The sequence below is a fragment of the Aulonocara sp. 'chitande type north' Nkhata Bay genome, linkage group LG9 (assembly GCF_057382095.1).
Source record: "Aulonocara sp. 'chitande type north' Nkhata Bay isolate Kocher_YH1m ecotype deep benthic linkage group LG9, A_spYH_male_GT1.1, whole genome shotgun sequence".
NCBI lineage: Eukaryota > Metazoa > Chordata > Actinopteri > Cichliformes > Cichlidae > Aulonocara > Aulonocara sp. 'chitande type north' Nkhata Bay.
Window position 1 is genome coordinate 16,285,862 of NC_141352.1, and position 20,806 is coordinate 16,306,667.

The 20,806-nt window shown below is 41.9% G+C and overlaps 1 protein-coding gene across 1 annotated transcript in view; it reads right to left on the minus strand.

Moving 5' to 3' along the window:
- The window catches only part of neto1l (neuropilin (NRP) and tolloid (TLL)-like 1, like), an 88,433-nt gene that overhangs the window by 11,863 nt on the left and 55,764 nt on the right, over positions 1-20,806 (minus strand). Inside the window, exons 8-11 of the mRNA XM_086306106.1 lie at positions 15,551-15,592; positions 15,194-15,321; positions 3,078-3,160; positions 1,323-1,468 (exon numbers count right to left, since the gene is read on the minus strand). Of these exons, the coding sequence (XP_086162232.1) occupies positions 1,323-1,468; positions 3,078-3,160; positions 15,194-15,321; positions 15,551-15,592 (399 nt within the window). The remainder of the gene's footprint in view (positions 1-1,322; positions 1,469-3,077; positions 3,161-15,193; positions 15,322-15,550; positions 15,593-20,806) is intronic.

The following is a 20,806-nucleotide window of genomic DNA, read 5'->3' on the forward strand; positions in this document are numbered from 1 at the left end:
AGCACACAATAAACAGCCAATGAAGACAAGGTGCAGGTGTGTAAAGTGATAAACAGATTGCAGTTCAGTCTTTTATTAAACCTCTCTTTTTATGAGTTAATGGTTCTTCTCACAAATGATAATGTCAGTGGTTCCAGTCCTTTTGAAATGGCAGCAAAAAGCATTAAAATAACTTTAAAATGCAGTAAGTCTTTCATTTAAACAGTTTGAAAATAATATTCTAAGATTTTTTTCTTATCCTATCTACATTCAGAAAGAAGCCCCATTCAGTTTCTGAAATCGCTCAATAGTGTGCAGCTGCGTGCACCTATTTCCTCGTGTCCTTGTCATTAAAAGGCACCGACTGATGCTGACACGGTGTAGACTAATGGGCCCCAGACCCTCTTCCTTCATGTCGCTAGTACAAAGAATGGCCTCTCCACACGACTATCTCTATCAATGAAAATCCGCTGAATGAGAAATAGACAGACTTTGAGTGTGCTTGTGTGAATTTCAAACTGATTTTTTTCTGAAACAAGACAGGTAGATGTGAACATATTGTAGGTTTGGTGCAGTCACAGTCTCTACATATTTTAAACAAAGGAATTAGCTGGTGCAGATGCTCCACCTGTGTTAATGCAGCAGAGCTGAACTCAAATCCACCTGTGCTGTCATCTTCACATTTACCCACAGGCAAGATTCCCTGTGATGGAAATGGTGTTCGGTGGTTTCCTGCTTGCTGCTGTTTACATTGTTATGAATCTTAATGGAAACTCATTATAGACCATTTCCTATGACGAAAGATTCCAGATGAAATATGACCAATGTGCAAGAATCACAGTGATATCTCTGATTGTGTTTTAAAACTCGTTATAGGAATAATTCTGCAACTGAACAGTGTGGGAAAATGTAAATGTGGGAAAATGTAAATGCCTCTATAACCTGCGATTACTAGGCAACCAACGGGAATGCAGCATGAAATTACACACTGATCGACACTCAATTAAGAAGAAAATCTAGTTGAGGCAAAAGCCTTGTTTGCACGATGTGTCGACCAGCTGTTATTATGACTGCACCGCGGGGGGTTTAGCATGAAAAACAAATATCAGAGGACGTAATAATGTATCATGTGTGTGTGTGTTTCAGCAGGTATTTGCATTGCACTGTCTGCACAGACCAAACGTGATCTTGTACTCAAGTTTCTTAGGTTTACATAAACTTATAAGAGTGCAGAAATCTCACAGTTTGGACGTGCTTTTATTTTGGCGACTGCAATTAAGCAAAGACCAGACGAAGAAAGCTGCCTAAGTAGGAAGATCACACTGCAGTAAAGATCAGCTTACGTTCTTGGTAGGTTGTGAAAAGGATGCGGAAGCGACTTTTGCGGCTGGCCTCGTCTGCCCACATCCTGATGACTCCCAGCGTGGAAACCAGCATGATGTCGTTGGCCACCGTGGAGCAGAACTTGCTCTTCAGGTCTTCCACTGAACTGAGACATGACGGGACGAGATAAGCATGCATACTTTATTATCCAGTAACATAGGCAGTCACTGTGCATCTTAATAATCCACAGAGTTGGAAAGAGCAGTCGTGGTACTTTAATGTTTGGTTTTGTTTTTTCTGGGCTGTTATCGTCTGATCACTGCTAAATATTCTGAATCTCTCAAGATAATAAACTGCCGCTGAGCTCAAGTGTGTAGTAGATAGTGATTCAATTATATCCTTATCTCAGTGTATCAAATATTGTTTTCTTTAATCTGGATTTCAAAATCTCATTATTTGGAGATTAAAAACAGGTTACTTTATATTAATAGACTTGTTTGTGAGAAGTGCGCGAGAAGCAAGTGTGCAGCTTGCATGCTGTGAGTTAGATAAGAAGATCAATACCGCTCTCATATCTGTCCTTAAACTGCAAATCTACAGTCAGCAGTTGGTTAGTGTAGCTTATCATGAGGACTGGAATGGATAGCCTGACCTGGTTCTACCCACAGCTAATAAAATCCAGCATCCAGATCCTCTAAAGCAGGGGTGTCGAACATAAAGCCAAGGGGCCAGAATCGCCCAGTCGGGCCTAATGGATAGCTTTAGAAAATGTGAAAGAGGTCTTACATTTTTGGACAATTAAGTGTATTTTAATAAGTTTTAGACATTTTGACATTGTCTGTAAGCTCAGTGTTATAATTACAGGACAGTTTTTGAACTGTACACATTTATTTCTTACAGCTAAAGCCCAAACAGTCATGCTGACACATTTCTTTCATTTGCTACAGCAGCATTTATATATCATGTAGAAAGACTGAGACGTACTGTTGGAACTGACCTTCTTTCTCTTATAATGAAATATCTCTATTAAACCTGTAGTAAAAGTCCGGCCCACTCGTGATCAGAGTGGGCTGTATGTGGCCCTCGACATAAAACAAGTTTGACACCCCTGCTTTAAAGCTTGCTGCCTAAACTTGAAAAGAAATCCTGCCCAAATTCCTGAATTTAAATAATTTAATTGCATGTAAATTTTCCATGTAATTTTTTTTACAATTTAAAAATTTTACATTTAATCAAATTTGATTAACTCGATTGGTATACATTCAGTTTAGAGCACAATTCCCTTAGTAAAGAATTATTTGAATAAATTAACCTTTTAAAATATTTCCATTGCATGTTACTCAAAATTATTGCTTCATGTTTATTGAGGGAGAAGACTCCCACTTTTGACTGCATAAATGGAAATTATGAAGTTGTGATGTTACATATGCTGTAACTTGACCCTTTCCAGTCATTCAGCTCAGTTCATCTGTATTTCCCATATAGACATGAGTAGCATCATTCTTTTTATCTAGCTTTCATCAACAAAGCCAATATGTGATTACCCTTTAACTCAGCTAAAATACTTAAACAGTTTCCTTAAATTAAAATAGTTTTTTTTTAGGCGACTTCAATTTCATGTTTTCAGATCAGAAGCTCATGAACAGCACAAAGTTGTTATATGAGGATAAAGTAAAGTGAGTGAAGTGATTTATACAATTGAAGATTTAAAACAAAGCCCTCTTGTGCAACAAGAGCATGTCACATTAAAGATGTACAAAAAAAAAAAATCACACCTGCCGCCATCATACACTGCCACAAAGTTGCGCTTGCATTCATTGGAATTTGCCATCTCATAGTCGAGAAAACGCAGGTAGATCTGTCCGAGGAGGCAGAGAGGAGGGAAAAACAACAAAGAGAAGAGAAAGAAAAAGAAGCGATCAGGCGAGGAAAATCAAAGGACACAGTAAGATTTGGAGGTGACAGAAGAAAGATGTGAAGCAAACAGCGGAGAGGAGAGACAAGTGAGAGAAAAGATTTCAGCTCTTTCCTATTACTGCCCGGGCATCTCAGTCATTATCCAAGTGCCTGATATAGCAGCCCTGTAATGAAATAAGACTGACAGACAGCAGCTAGCACAAAGTCATTACATACGCATTTCAAATGAAGACTCAAAGACAGACGGAGTCTATTAGCTTTGCACTCATTATCCATATCTGTTGAGATAAAGAATTACATAAAACCTACAACCTTGTTAAACTTTAAGGACATGTTGGACGTTTTGCCACCAGTTTTGGATATTTAAGCGAAAAAAAGATGTCATCATTTAAAATTAAAATGCAAAGAACTTATACACCAAAGGACATATTTGGTATATAAACAGACTTACCTTATGTCTAACTATTCATGAAGCAACTAAGACAGATACAACACATGCTCTGTTTTAATATCCTAACAATCGCTCGTTGAGTAAAATATCCACCTTGCTATCCACCTTGACTCTTCATAGTAGCTATTCTGCACTTCCTAACTGTCTCCGCACCATTTTCTGTCACTCATTCATCAGGCTGAGCTCCCCCAATCACAGCTATGGTTCTGGTCGGCCGCTCACAGCACTTGCCATCATTACGGTTAATGAGCGGACGGCTCCTGGACTGTGACAGGAAAATTTGACGCTTTAAATACCCAAAGACAAAAGCTGCAGATGGAGCAGGATAATGGACCCTGCAATGTCAACTTGGCTTCAACAACATGACAAGCGAAATGGACTAGAGGGGGGAAAACAAGCTAGCTCTCTCGAGGTATCACACTGATGTCAATAATCAGTCTAATAAAAAACAATCATATTCAGCTATACTGTCACAGGGATGGGGGAAGCGTTTTCTCTCCTATACTGCGATTGTGGAATTAAATACTGTCAAATTCATTGCAGGCTTTCTGATGCAAAGATGTATCCAGTTATAAACTCAATCACATAGGAAGCATGTGACTAAAAGTGATTTGTCCCAGGGAGTGTATAGATTACATTCATATTAATGGCTCTACACTGGGAGAGGGGGGGATACTCTGAAAATACACTTAAGCTGACGCCACTGAGTGTTGTTGTGTTCTTGTCAATATTACAATGATTTCCAGTACAGAGCATAAAATATGACTGAAAGCTTTAGACTGGAGATACATGCAGTAAGTGCCTAAAATTTGGTTTCTCAGCAGTTGGGATAATGCTGTGATTAAGTTAGTGATCTGAGACGAATGTCACTTGACATTGTAGTACAATATAAAAAGGTTTCTAAGTTTAGAAGTTCTAAGTTTTTAAGAACAAGGAAAACTTTGGATTAAGGGAAAACTGCCAGAAATGACTTTGACTAAGAACAAAGAATTTATAATACGTGGATGATGGCTCCTTTCCATATGGCAGATTACCAAAGACGACAGATTTAATGCAAAAATTTTAAGGTTATAGTGAAGGTTAAGGTTACAGTTAGGGACTCTCTGCCAATTTTTTCTTTGTCTGTTCTAGAGTTGAAGAGGCAAATAATTGGTAAAAGCACCAATGAGCATGTTAATTAGGACACTTGGCCCCGTCGTTTCATCGTCAGCGAATGGTGGGAGAATTAGACATGAAGTTTTCCACCTACAGCACAAAGAATGCACTAAATTCAGCCATCTGTAACCGATAAAAGTACTTTTTCAGCAAGCGGAGACTAATTGCTAATGCAAAACAATGTTGATATAATGAACAAATTAGGATTTTGGCATAGACTTCAATTGGTGCTAATGGCTAATTAAAGCAATAAAACTACAGCCATTAAATAGCATAATTCCCAGTCTTGACCATCATGACTGTTTCTGGATGGAAGCATGACAGTGATGGTGTTGAAGAAGGGGGCTTCTCCACATTGATCACGTTAGAATATCTGAACGGATGCACTGTCACAAAATTGTGTACAGAGTCTTGGAGCTGTGGCAAGGTTCAAAACCTTTGATACTGGAGGCATTCTGGTTTTCCGTTTCACCTGTTTTTGGTTCAATTTCTTTTAATCAATCAGTTCCTTTGCTGATATCTCAAAATTGTCAGTTATCGTGTGAAAATGTAGCTTTTAATTTTAAATATATAACCCTTATGAAAGACTAACCAGTGACCTGCACACTAACCAGTTAAGCTGAAAAATTGGCCCTCAGACTGGCCGATGGCTTTCTAGGGTGAGAGTTTCTAATATTGTAGCATTCTAACATGCTTAACTCGAGTACTTTTGTATGGCAGGCCATAAGGATGTGCATGTCTGTGAAAAAAAAATCCTTTCAGTATTGTCTTTGATCAGGCGTTGCATACACAAACTCATTATCTGACCGATGTAGTTACTGTGAGCACTGACTGGAAGGTGAACAGGAAGGCCTCATTATGTGACAAATATATAACATTTACTAACAAATTCACAAATAAAAGCTTCTGATGTTGTTTTTCTGTGGCTCCTAAGCCCTAACAGGCCGATGATGAAGAAAAATTCTGAGTGCAGATGGCATCACAACACAGAATGACAGCAACGGATAAGATAGATACAATCACCAATTTGTACGGTGAGAGATTGGCTCCAGCAGGGAAATAGGCTGCTTCTTCATTGATTGCAGCGCCCAATAATGACGCCGAATCCATCATTGACCGGGGAAGAATATGCTCTCTCTGTTGCTAAAGGGTGTCTGTAACAGCGCGTGCTGTTCATTACAGTCAGAATGAATGTCCATATTTTGACCATTATCATGAAAGGATGTAGAAGGTGTCAGACAGCGCGGGCAAGAAAAATCCAGACTGTGTAAAACAGACGGGACAGAGATGCTCTGTGGAAAACAGAGAAACTGATGAGGTAACTGAATGTATCCCTCAGTACAGCTAATAAGTTTGCGCTGAATTTGGATGGCTGTCCAAAATAGCCCAAAGAACCTAAAAAAACAGAGCAGTGGTGATAGGAAGAGTTTATAAATTTAAATATAATGCAGTTTCAGTTCAAAGTTTTTGTAAATCACTCTTATTAGACATGTATATCACTGTGAATCCTAGTGAAGGGTAATCTATTCTGAAGTGGAGGATGAATGGTGGTAAGTAACGTGATGGTATTAAATTTGGTGCATTGCTGTGACTTCTGGCAACAACACATGGTCATTACTGCTTACTTGCAGGTATGTTTTTCAGTCAGTCTCCACCTTTCTTTCCTTTTTACTCCATCCCTCTCTCTGCCATCTGCCATGTGCCATCTCACCCCCAAAACTCCATCCCTATATATTTAAGATCTTCAGTAAAACGCATTATTAAGCATTGCTTTCCCTTATTCCCTCCTTTCTCATGCTTCCACCTCCTCTCCTACCTCCTTCTCCCGGCTTCTCTCTGGAGTGCTCCGGTGCAGTCTAATTAGAGCCTCCGGTATAGGATGTCATTATCTCTGCTGTTTCTGGCACACTGGGTGTAGTGCAGTAGTGTATAAGCATAGGGAGATGAACACCTTGCCTTACACACTGTGCGACCTCCATGCATGCGTACACACAGTAATGTAGTCCCCCTCTCTGCAGCAGCATGTGACCATGCATGCGTCTACTTGACAGAGGTAGTGAGGAACCAAAGAGAGAAACTGTAGGTTTTTTATATTTTATGTGTAACTGAGTGCGAATAGTTGCAGTGCAGGTGGGAGCTTCAGGACTGTGATTTACAGAAGATAGAGTTGTACTAAAAATGTGATTTGCTGCCTTGTCCATCAGTGCCAATGACTGTCAGCCTCTGGCCCATGACTTGGCCTCGGAGGCATTTCTGCAGTACGAAATGTGACACTTATTCAAACTAATACATCATACTGCCAGGCTTGCTTGCTTTGTTACTCTTTCATGCACATAACTAACGTATTCACACACAAACGGAGGATGCATGTGATGCGCACAAACTTGACTTGTCTGTTTTGATGGCTCACTGGCAATGCATCAATTGATTTTTTTTAAAAAAAGAAAAAAAAATCAAGCATAACCTTTAACCCTGGCAAGACTCCCTGCTAATAGCTGTTTCAATTTAACACTTATTGTAAGCTTCCATGTGACGACTAAGAGTAAGTCTCCTGATTGATGCAGTTGTATAACTCCCGTGGCCTTGAGTTTTCAAAACAGCTGAATCCGAAGGTCATTTCTGAAGGGAAACCAGAGCATTAGCAGGAAATATGCGACCCGAGGAATATGCCAGATAAGAACAAATACTGTGCCCATGAATAACAGTCGAACCATTATCAGCCAGTCATATCATAAGCCAGTGTGTGTGTGTGTGTGTGTGTGTGTGTGTACAGTACAGAGAGCCTGCAGTTCAGTATGAAAAGCCTGTGTAGAAAAAAATACTGTGAACCTAATCACAGCTTCCATCTGATATAAACTATGCCTTAATAGCTTCTCTAATGTGTACTCTATAAATCTTAAAAGATCTCTACAGTAACCATAATAGCATGGCATCACTAATAAGCACTGAATTAGTGAAACTAATAGTGACACAGTAAAGCTGACAATACAGCTACCTTGCCTCACCCCCTGGAATAACTGAACAATGCACGTACTCGGAAAAATTGATTCCTATTAACATTAAGTCAGAGCAAGTCACTATTTCATATCCTGCTGTAGTATCTTATTATAATGATCATAGCATATCATCTCTTGCCAACTGAGAGACGATGGCAGCAGAAACCTAAGAAAGAGGAGGAAGAGGAGGAAGCGTCATGGAAGAACAGGCCCCTGCACGGTATGTACCATCGGCAGATAGAGGAAGTGGCTAACATCAAGAAATCCTACCAGTGGCTGGACAAAGCTGGACTGAAAGGCAGCACAGAGGCACTAATCATGGCAGCACAGGAGTAAGCTCTAGGCACAAGATCCATAGAGGCTGGGGTCTACCACACCAGGCAAGACCCCAGGTGCAAGCTGTTTAAAGATGGTCCTGATGCTAGCAGGCAGGGCATACGTGGAACGCCATAACCAAGTGGCCAGCATAGTATACAGAAACATCTGTGCTGAGTATGGCCTGGAAGTCCCGAAGGCACCCCTTAGTGTGGTGGAGAATGACCGAGCTAAGATCCTGTGGGACTTCGAGACACAGATGAACAAAATGGTGCTGGCTAACCAACCAGATATAGCGGTGGTAGACAAGCGAAAGAAGACGGCTGTAGTGATCGATCTAGCGATACCGAATGACAGCAACATCAGGAAGAAGGAACACGAGAGGCTGGAGAAGTACCAAGGGCTCAGAGAAGAGCTCGAGAAGATGTGGAGGGTGAAGGTAACAGCAGTGCAGTGGTAATCAGAGCACTTGGTGCCGTGACTCCCAAGCTAGGAGAGTGGCTCCATCTAACTAATGAGCCTCCGGGTAAATTTAGATCGAAAGCCAAGATGTGAATCCAGTAGGTTACAAATGTGCATTACAACTGGGATCTTAAATTATTGACCAAAGAAATCAAACATGTACTATGTCCCTTAAATGCCTTAAATGTCTCTATTTAAATAACAATTTAAATGTGTATGGTTTTTGGTGAGCATCACGAGCCACACCTAACATTACTGTCAAAGGAGCTTGCAAAGAAAAGCGTCTGGACTTCTTTAAGTTGCTTGAAGACGTTTCACCTCTCATCCGAGAAGCTTCTTCAGTTCTAAGGTCAAATGGTGGAGAGTCCCAGATATAAACCTAATGGGAGAAACCCCCCACGGAGGGACAAAAGGACCCCCTGATGATCCTCTAATCGCCTGAGCCAAGGTGTGAAACTGGGCGTGGGTCCCAATCAGCCAGAGTTTCGGGTATGTTCATTGTGAAACCTGGCCCCACCTTATCATGTGAATTCCTGAGGTCAGATGGCCCAGGATGTGAGTGGGCATTAAGGCGTCTGGGAAGGGATCTCAAAACTGGATTATAGATGGCAGAGAGTTGGTGTCGTAAACCCCCGCCTCTGTTCAAAGATGGTCGCTCACAGTGGACATAGATGGCTTCTTTCACTCCTCTTTCAAACCATCTGTCCTCTCTGTCCAAAATGTGAACGTTGGCATCCTGGAAAGAGTGTCCTTTATCCTTAAGATGCAGATGGACTGCTGAGTCTTGTCCTGTGGAGGTGGCTCTTCTGTGTTGTGCCATGCGCTTGTGAAGTGGCTGTTTGGTCTCTCCAATGTAGAGGTCTGGGCATTCCTCGCTGCACTGTACAGCATACACCACATTGTTAAGTCTATGTTTTGGCGTTTTGTCTTTCGGGTGAACCAGTTTTTGTCTGAGCGTGTTGCTGGGTCTGAAATACACCGGGATGTCATGCTTGGAGAAAACTCTCCTGAGTTTCTCTGATACACCGGCTACATAGGGGATGACAATGTTGTTGCGTCTGTCCTTCTTATCCTCCCTCGCTGGTGTCTGGTCTTCTTTTCTGTGCCTCTTTGCTGACTTTAAGAACGCCCATTTAGGATAGCCGCACGTTTTGAGTGCTTCCTTTACATGTGTGTGTTCTTTCTTTTTTCCTTCAGGCTTAGAGGGAACATGTTCTGCCCGGTGGTGTAGGGTCCTAATTACTCCAAGTTTGTGTTCCAGAGGGTGATGGGAGTCAAAGAGGAGGTACTGGTCCGTGTGTGTGGGCTTCCGCTAAACTTCGATGTTGAGTTTGCCGTTCTCTTCAATGTGCACAGCGCAGTCCAGGAAAGGCAGACAGTTGTCCTTTGTGTCTTCCCTGGTGAATTTGATGTTCTTATCCACAGCGTTAATGTGCGCAGTGAAGGATTCCACTTCTTGGGTCTTGATTTTGACCCAGGTGTCGTCCACATATCTGTACCAGTGGCTGGGTACTCTTCCTTTGAAAGAGCCAAGAGCCTTCCTTTCCACTTCCTCCATGTAAAGGTTGGCTACAATAGGTGACACGGGGGAGCCCATGGCACAGCCATGTTTTTGTCTGTAAAAGCCTTCGTTGTACTTGAAATATGTAGTGGTGAGGCAGAGGTCTAACAGTGTGCGGATCTGATCGGGTGTGAAGTTGGTCCTGTCCTCCAAGGAGCTGTCTTCTTGTAGTCGTTTTATGACAGTCTCCACGGCCTCCGTGGTGGGTATGCAAGTGAAGAGAGAGACTACATCAAAGAGAGAGAGACTACATCTCTACATTGGAGAGACCAATCAGCCACTTCACAAGCGCATGGCACAACACAGAAGAGCCACCTCCACAGGACAAGACTCAGCAGTCCATCTGCATCTAAAGGACAAAGGACACTCTTTCGAGGATGCCAACATTCACATTTTGGACAGAGAGGACAGATGGTTTGAAAGAGGAGTGAAAGAAGCCATCTATGTCCACTGTGAGCGACCATCTTTGAACAGAGGCGGGGGTTTACGACACCAACTCTCTGCCATCTATAATCCAGTTTTGAGATCCCTTCCCAGACGCCTTAACGCCCACTCACATCCTGGGCCATCTGACCTCAGGAATTCGCATGATAAGGTGGGGCCAGGTTTCACAATGAACATACCCGAAACTCTGGCTGATGGGGACCCACACCCAGTTTCACACCTTGGCTCAGGCGATTAGAGGATCATCAGGGGGTCCTTTTGTCCCTCTGTGGGGGGATACTCCCACTAGGTTTATATCTGGGACTCTCCACCATTTGACCTTAGAACTGAAGAAGCTTCTCGGATGAGAGGTGAAACGTCTTCAAGCAACTTAAAGAAGTCCAGACGCTTTTCTTTGCAAGCTCCTTTGACTACGATGACCTGGATGACTGAGAACCTTCACAGACATATTGCCGTACATTTTGGGAGGAACACCCTTCAACTGGTGCGGGAGTATGAAAGGGAATCAAGGAAACTAGCAGATTATAGGAACCATCTCCGTTTCAACCTAAGATGTAGACAAAGCAGAGTTGTTCCTAAGAGCCTGCGCCTTGGATCCACTGTCAGGGGATACAGAGCAGACTTGATTCTACAGAGAGCACAAAATCAACTTTTAAGTGAAAGGATAAGACAGGTCCATTTCACCATAGATGCCCTCCAGATCAAGATCAGCCAGACCCTGTAGGAACTGGAAATCCTTCTACCCTCTCCAATCTTAGAAGAGGTTTACAAGTTTGTGGACAAGGCTCAGCGGGCCCAACACTCTAAAGGAAAAGAAAGACAACGCAGGAAATTTCACACCTTGCTTTCAAAAACACACACTCCTCATCCTGAACCTACACAACCCAGAGAAGAAAACACACCTGATGTCAGTCAGGAGAAATGGGTTAAGAACTTTTCAGACAGGATTCTCACTGAACCTGAAAAGAGAGTATTAGCCAAAGGACTCAATTTTGCCATTGCTCCACAACAGTTGCCCATAGTGGACCTCATCACAGCCACAGAATCTGCCATACGGATTAATAAATTATCACAGACAGAAGCAGAGCAAATCAGGATGAAAGTCTCAGCCACGCTCTCCAGTGCCAAAGTCCCTCCATCCAACCTCACAATACAGGAAAAGAAGGCCGTCGCTTCCCTGAGCAAAGACCACAACATCACTGTTTTACCAGCTGATAAGGGAAGATGCACCGTGGTCCTAAACACTACAGATTACCATACAAAGATCACTACTCTCCTCAGTGACAACAATACCTACGAAGCCTTAAAGCGAGACCCCACAAGCAGCTACAAAAAGAAAGTTATAGCTTGCCTTCAAGACTTTGAAAAGGACAAAATTGTTGACCGCCTTACATATCACCGCCTTTACCCAGGTGATGCCATACCCTGCATCTATGGACTTCCTAAAATCCACAAGGAAGCTGTCCCACTCAGACCCATAGTCAGTAGCATAAACTCAGTCACTTATAACATTGCTAAACACCTTGCTACCATCCTTGCTCCTCTCGTGGGGAACACCCCACACCACATCAAGAACTCCACTGACTTTACAGACAAGGTCCAGAAACTTACCCTGGATCCAGATGAAACCATGGTGTCCTTTGATGTAGTCTCTCTCTTCACTTGCATACCCACCACGGAGGCTGTGGAGACTGTCAGAAAACGACTACAAGAAGACAGCTCCTTGGAGGACAGGACCAACTTCACACCCGATCAGATCTGCACACTGTTAGACCTCTGCCTCACCACTACATATTTCAAGTACAACGAAGGCTTCTACAGACAAAAACATGGCTGTGCCATGGGCTCCCCCGTGTCACCTATTGTAGCCAACCTTTACATGGAGGAAGTGGAAAGGAAGGCTCTTGGCTCTTTCAAAGGAAGAGTACCCAGCCACTGGTACAGATATGTGGACGACACCTGGGTCAAAATCAAGACCCAAGAAGTGGAATCCTTCACTGCGCACATCAACGCTGTGGATAAAAACATCAAGTTCACCAGGGAAGACACAAAGGACAACTGTTTGCCTTTCCTGGACTGCGCTGTGCACATTGAAGAGAACGGCAAACTCAACATCGAAGTTTAGCGGAAGCCCACACACACGGACCAGTACCTCCTCTTTGACTCCCATCACCCTCTGGAACACAAACTTGGAGTAATTAGGACCCTACACCACCGGGCAGAACATGTTCCCTCTAAGCCTGAAGGAAAAAAGAAAGAACACACACATGTAAAGGAAGCACTCAAAACGTGCGGCTATCCTAAATGGGCGTTCTTAAAGTCAGCAAAGAGGCACAGAAAAGAAGACCAGACACCAGCGAGGGAGGATAAGAAGGACAGACGCAACAACATTGTCATCCTCTATGTAGCCGGTGTATCAGAGAAACTCAGGAGAGTTTTCTCCAAGCATGACATCCCGGTGTATTTCAGACCCAGCAACACGCTCAGACAGAAACTGGTTCACCCGAAAGACAAAACGCCAAAACACAGACTTAACAATGTGGTGTATGCTGTACAGTGCAGCGAGGAATGCCCAGACCTCTACATTGGAGAGACCAAACAGCCACTTCACAAGCGCATGGCACAACACAGAAGAGCCACCTCCACAGGACAAGACTCAGCAGTTCATCTGCATCTTAAGGATAAAGGACACTCTTTCGAGGATGCCAACGTTCACATTTTGGACAGAGAGGACAGATGGTTTGAAAGAGGAGTGAAAGAAGCCATCTATGTCCACTGTGAGCGACCATCTTTGAACAGAGGTGGTGGTTTACGACACCAACTCTCTGCCATCTATAATCCAGTTTTGAGATCCCTTCCCAGACGCCTTAACGCCCACTCACATCCTGGGCCATCTGATCTCAGGAATTCGCATGATAAGGTGGGGCCAGGTTTCACAATGAACACACCCGAAACTCTGGCTGATGGGGACCCACACCCAGTTTCACACCTTGGCTCAGGCGATTAGAGGATCATCAGGGGGTCCTTTTGTCCCTCCGTGGGGGGAAACTCCCACTAGGTTTATATCTGGGACTCTCCACCATTTGACCTTAGAACTGAAGAAGCTTCTCGGATGAGAGGTGAAACGTCTTCAAGCAACTTAAAGAAGTCCAGACGCTTTTCTTTGCAAGCTCCTTTGACTACGATGACCTGGATGACTGAGAACCTTCACAGACTACTGTATTCCAGGTAAACATCAAACCCAAAGTTTACAGGTTAGGTTTTGTTTGTCTTTAAAACTGAACAGATTTCTATGTAGCTTGCAAAGAAGACATATACATTTTGTGTTTACATACAACCAGTTCTTTTGGTCATCTGACTTTCTACAGTGGCATAATGAAGATAATAAGAACGATAAAAATAAATGAACCACATGTCTGTGCCATAAGTGAGTCATAGTTAAAGAAGCCTGTCATGACCAAAGTTATAAATACATTCTCACATATGTACAAACCAGACACGCGCAGATCCAAAAGACACTGTAATATAAAACATGGGTTTATTTAATGTCACGATTTATAGTTTTAGTATTACGAGGGAGATCAAATATTTTAACATTTTAACTATGCAGACACCATAATTCCTTCCTGCCCTTCAAAGAATTGTTCTAACCATGAAAGTCAAAGTAAAATTGTGGCCTTATGCTATCAAATCAAACCCCCCAAATGCACTCAGAAGAGGGCCAACACTATTTGAGCAGCAGATTTACTGCAGTCATGGATGTACAGGATCAAACCATATAGAATCATATGAGAGGTGGTAGCATTTGTAAAATATAGCCTTTTCCTGCACTGCTGCTCTGCCCTTAGGAAACACTTAATCCCATGCATTAATGCAGCACAGGTACCTCTAGTAGATAAGGAAGCATGTCTAGTGTGTATTAGGGGTTGGAGCAAAGGTGTGCATGTATATGCATGTCCTGTATTTGTATATGCAAAACACAGGCGAGGAAAACAAATGCAGGCTGTTGCAGGCCTCAGGGTCAAACTGCAACCCAACACTATTTTATCAATGGTAACGCTTCCTGCCTCTCTTTGTTTGTTCAGTCCTCTCTCCTTCTGCAGCGCTCTCTTTTTTTCTTCCCTCCCTCTATTCCTCTTGGCAACAGCTCACTGATTAAAAAAATGGGCCTGACCCCAAATAAACCCTTCTGCCTATCTGTCTGACCCTAGCGGGGAAACAAGTCCTCCCCCCAGCCACAAACACTCTCGTCGGGATACTGCTGACAGCTGCAGACAAACTGACATGTAATATCAAAGCTTCCTGATGCAACCCCTGATCTTACTGCCTGTGTGGCGAAATATAGAAAGGAAACAGATAATTATTAAGAAAAAATATCCTCAATATCTCAACAGAAGCCGGAAATTTCACAAGGAATACATCCAGGATTTGTCAGCTGAACATTAGTCTTTCTGATGTAACTATGTTGTGCTGTCATCAGCTCAGCTAATGGGGACACAATTTCATTTCCATTTTATTTCATGTGACATTTCAAAATTTGGCTTCAAATCAAATTCACAGTTTGATGGGAGCGTAGTTTACGTCACTGACCTTGGAGCGCGGCGGGGCACGGATGTACCATTTACAGTCGACGGCCTCTGTGGCACCGGCCTTTCCGTCTCTGGTGATCTGATGAGACTCGACGATACCTTCTGGGCCAACCATGTCATACTGACAGGCTGAAACACACGCATATGTATAAACACACCCAAAACAAATGCATGCACACATGTGTGGTTCATGCAGACAAACACCGATGATTAAGAGGTATAACACATGCACCAACACACAGTATGTATATAAGTGATAGTAAAACAGCATAAATACACTTTAGAGAGACAAGAGAAGAAGAATGGCTATAGAGAGAGAAAGAAAGCAGAAAGCGGGAGAGAGAGGGAGTGTACCTACAGGGCAGAGGTGGGGGTATTCCCATGTCTCCAAAGTCTGGATCTGAGGAGAGAGCAGAATAGAGGAAGGGGGAAATTATTTTTTAATATATGATTACAAAATCAAAATCATTACAGAGGAAAACACAACAAGGTTTATCTATGTACTGAGGAACTTCCTGCAAAGACAACAAACTGCTGTCCTCACGTATAAATTATTTCAGCGTCTCTGAATGCTTTGCTGCTTTTTCCTCTTTGAAGTCACCAACAGGAAGTTCTCCAGATATTCTCCATATAACATCTGGTTATGTGTGACTTTTGCACTTTGCACTGGTGGATTAAGCATTAAAGCAACATAAAAAATATTTTTTTAACTACAGGTACCAACACTGTTAAGGCAGCTGTGCCATTAATGTTTTAAACTGGGAAGTGCTCCAGTATCTATTTGTCTATCTGAACCCGCACTAAGCTATATGCTAACATCACCATGCTAGCATTTTAATTACTATACAGTTGTTTAGTTTGTCATTTTAGCACGTTCACATCTACAACATTGGAAAGTGTGAGCTCACAAACCGTTGCAGGGCATGCATGATAACGAGTCTAGCTGAAATCATTGAACCAAAGGACCAACGTTTTAGAAACTGATAAAGCAGGATGAATAAACCAAACTGAGCGGCAATTCTTTTTTTTCTTTTTTTTAAATCTATGGAGTATTTGAAAAACGCTTTTTTGTTTCCTTAGAGTAGTTTGATAAAATTACAAAAAGAAATCTACTCCACCCACATGCAAAGTCCTGCAGTACAATAAAACAACCTCTTAATATGTTTGTCAGATATTGCTCTGAATAAAATCAAACGATTTGGAGGATTGAGGCAAATGCACGCTTGTGCTTCAATTCAATATTGTTATCAGGACATTGCAGCTGTATTTTACAGTAATTGGCTTTAAACCAAGACAGGTGATGATTTTGTGAAGTGTAGCAGCCAACTTATTGATGCCAACATGAGGTCACCGTCAAGTCAGTATTTACTCACAATCAGGGTTGGGTAGCGACAGATCACATGCAACCAGCATCATGTAATATTATTCTTTAAAGAAACACAAATCAAAATTAACTGTGATAAAAAAAAAATCTGTTCGATTATAGATCATCAACGATTATTAATCACATCGTAATTACACCCTTAAAAGGCAAAAATTGTTTTTAAATTGGTGACCAATTGTGTTTAGTAACTTATGATGAAGATGTTTGCGTTTCTTAAAAAATGTCCTGCTTGGGGGTGCATTTCAAGGTCCATGTTGGTAATCCTGACTTTTGAGAGTCCTGACTTTACAATCCACGATGGCAGCATTGCATGCAAATGTTAGCAAAACTGCGAAACCTGTAATCTGTTATGATCTGTGACCTGCTAAATAAGCCATATAAAGAGCCCTGACCAGTCTCTACCCACGACGGGTTGCAGAAGTGTTTTTAAAAGCATAAAGCATTTGTTTTTAAATAATTTCCCCTAGGGATCAATACAGTATTCTGATTCTGATTCTGAAAACTGGTACTGCGCTGTATTGCTAGTGGTAGATGAATGACTCCACCTTGCTAGGAAGCATAACAAATCCTCACTTTTCTAATTTTACTACTGGAACACAAATAGCTAAATGCATAAACATGTCAGAGCTGAAGAATCTTTCTCAGTTAGATAGCCAGTGTTTAAAAAACCACATAAGTCTAATTTTTGTTCCATTTAGCAGTGCCAGAACAAAGCATAACTGAGGCTTAACAGACCTAAACGGAAGAGAAGAAACATTAAATGTGTCCTAAAGAAAGGTTTTAAAATTTTAGCAGACTGCGAGGCTGTGACGGTAATCCTCCACCAAACTTTTACATATTCAGAACAAAAATCAAACTCAACTTCCCAGCTGTACGTGATAAGAAACGTGTCACGCAAAGTTTAAAAAGTCAGCTTCAAGTGAGAGCTTTTTAGCAGTTTTTCCTGAATAATGTTGCAATAAATTACATCAACAAGGCCAGCCTTTCTGAGCTGTGTTCCCTCCTCCTGCTAGCGCAACATCACAGTCTCATCTCTTATCCCCAAAGACTCAATATCACTCTTCAGATGACTTCACAGAAGACAGAAATTGACTCTTGAACACTCTCACTAGTCTTTCACATCATCATTTCAGTGTGTGTATCTTGTCAAGGAGGTTTGTGTGTGTTTTTTCAGTCTATCAGAATTTCATAAGCACAAACCGGTGAAGCTTAAACGCGTCTAAAATTCATGCGATGTGTGATTATTTATGATTGTTTCTCAATAAAAGGAAAGAGCAATGAAGTTATTAGGCTACTTTTTTGATGCAGCATTCCACTATTACACCACTGCATGTCACCTGCCCTGAAATACAGCATTCTCTTTGATGTAAAACCTCCACAGAATTACAATACATTCCCAGAGACCCCATTTTATTCCAGCCTAGTAACAGAGCGGTTGGGCTTTCAAAGATATGCCGTTAGCTGTGATCTTCGGGCTGCATTCTTTTGAGGATAGAGCCTGCAGAAACAAGAAACACAAAAAAAGGCTTCACATTAAATCTGATTGTTCCTTGCCAAATCGAGACATGGCTACCATTGACTGAGCTCTGTGTGGAAAATGAGGTCTGATTGCACAGCGTGAACACCTTGTCTAAATGTCAAAGTTTTTTTTTGTCTGTATGTATGCCCTAATTTTTCTGTCTAGACATGAGTCGGTACTTGAGTGTGAGCACTTCGGACTCGGAAAAACATTGCACCGACGCCTGTGCTGCGGTGATATAAAAAAAGGGAGTCAAATGATGGAACAGATAGGATTCAGATAGGCACTCTTGGCTCAATTTCTGCTTTGTTCTCACAGATTCAGAAGATGGGAACCTCCCCAAATGGTGAGAAGACGAGCCTGTTGAATACCTGTGACAAATGTAGCAAGGCTGCCGAAACCCCTTCTCTCTTTGGCACTTTAACACCGTCTGGGACAGTAAAACATTCATGTGAGCACAAAAGCAGTCAGGAGACGTGCTTAGAGTGTACTCAAGAGTTTCTCCTGAGGCTTTTACTACACTTCCCTCCTGATTAATTGTTGCTTTCAACTTAGGCTCAATGATTCAATCTCTAAAAAGCTGAATGGGGAATACCACGCAATTTTAAAAGTGGCTCCTCTGGCCTTGGACAGCTAAGTGGTAGTAAACATGTTTTTTGTCTTTTGGAGAAAGCAATGCTTTGCTTGTACATTTCAAACAAATCCACCCACTTGTCGTCTTTCCATCTGGAGAAGTGGTGAAAGATGCCATATGCTTCAATATTATGAGTGATTTTTTTTCCTTTTACAAGAAAAACATGTGAATTTGCTGTAATGTAATATAACATTTGTTAAATTTGCAAATGAAAGCGGTGTGGCCTAGTTTTTGTATACGGTTAAAAACCACACATTTAGAGCCCATTTAGCATCTTTATTCCATTGATCGTTTAAGCTCATTTTATCTTTACATATACTATAAATAATGAAAAACAAGAATGTAAAAGGAGGATCTCGCTCTCTATCCACACACACACAAGCAGGTATTGTTTATTCATACACGGGAGTTTGAAATAAACAAAATATGATGCATTGATTCTTCTTCTTGTGGACTGACTTTGAGGCAGCCTTGGTGTGGATATCAGCCAACTTGCAAAGGTCTGATGTTAATTAGTACGGCAAGTATATTTAACTCGTGATCACCTTAAAGACGGAGTAATTATAGACTCTGAAATATAAAACTATGTTATGATAGATATCAACATTTATCAAGTAATAAGAGGCATTAACAGAGTTAAACTGTTATCTCATCTGGGCGCTGCATCTGCAAACACGCAGACGTGTACTAGGCAAGGATCAATAACAAACTAGGCTGATCAGAAAGGTAATCAGTATATTTCCTTAAATGTCAATGCATTCCTCAAAGCCTGCTGACTGCACCACTTATGAAAGCCCCCCCCCCCCCCCCCCCCCTTCTCATTATCCGTGTCTACATTGCCTCTCAGAGCATCTTTACTAGGTGTAGTGGGGAGTTAGGCAGGCAGGAGAGCAGAAGGGCATGAGGGATGAGAAAATCAAAGTGGAAGACACTTAATGAAACTGTAACCTTCAGGTCATCGATGATAGTTGCGGCACAGATTTATTATTGGGCTTTGGCATCACTTACCCAAACACGATCACAGGGGCAAGAAACCTAAGTGGAATGTATCTATGGCGATGCACGCACACATTCGGGCAAACACACACACATTCATGAACCTTTGATAAAGGTTATTCCTAACATCAAGAACGAAGAGGGTGCTATGCCTATAAATGTCACTTGTGTGACCTTTGACCTTTTTAAACTTCAGCTCTTGAATTTCATTCTGATGGGTCCCATCCCTCTCGCCATCCATCACCTTCTCTGCCCTCGCTGATTAATCAATTTAATCAATTACATGGATTGATGGAATGATTCATGAAGCATATACAGAAGAAGTGTACTCCTTCCACAGCAGCTGATTTAACCCTGTTAAATTGGATGCATCAGCTCACCAGCACTATTAATACTGATTACACTGTGAATGGGACATTTCAGAAGGCTCTTTCTGTGTGTTGCTACACTGAAGGTAAATATCATAAAATAGAGATTTCAGCTCAGACAGCTGACATGTGGGATCTGTGCGTTCTCTGCAGACGTATTCGCTGCAGTGTCTTTAAAAGCCCTGCTTTATCGTATAAATGCTTTCGAAGCAAGCTGGATTCAGAGCACATCCACACTTGGCCACACCCTCTCCTCCCTTCATAAAGCTCGTCTAAGTGTAATCTGGGACTTACTGCGTTTACCCTTTGCAGCACAGAACTGCTCACTTTAAAGCCTGGGATGCAGACTTTAAGTCCTATATGTGCTCTTCATTCACAGGCAACTTAAAGAGAAAAACACCTCCAGCGTACAGTTTAATCTTAACCACACAAACAGCTTTTTTGCATATTATTATATGTACAACAGGTATGGTTAAAAAAAGAGAAGGTAGCACAACCACTGCAATTCCCAGAGACAGAGCAGAATTCACAGAAGCTATAATCTGCATGCTAAGTTGGCTACTTAAAAAAGTACTACAACAAAGTGCCAGGTCTCAACTTCAGTTTGAGTCTTTGAATATTTGAGGAACTCTGCACAATTATGGTATTCTGTGATTTGACTCTGATGGCCCATCACGGCAGAATGAAATCCTAGTGGTGATGGGAATTAGGGC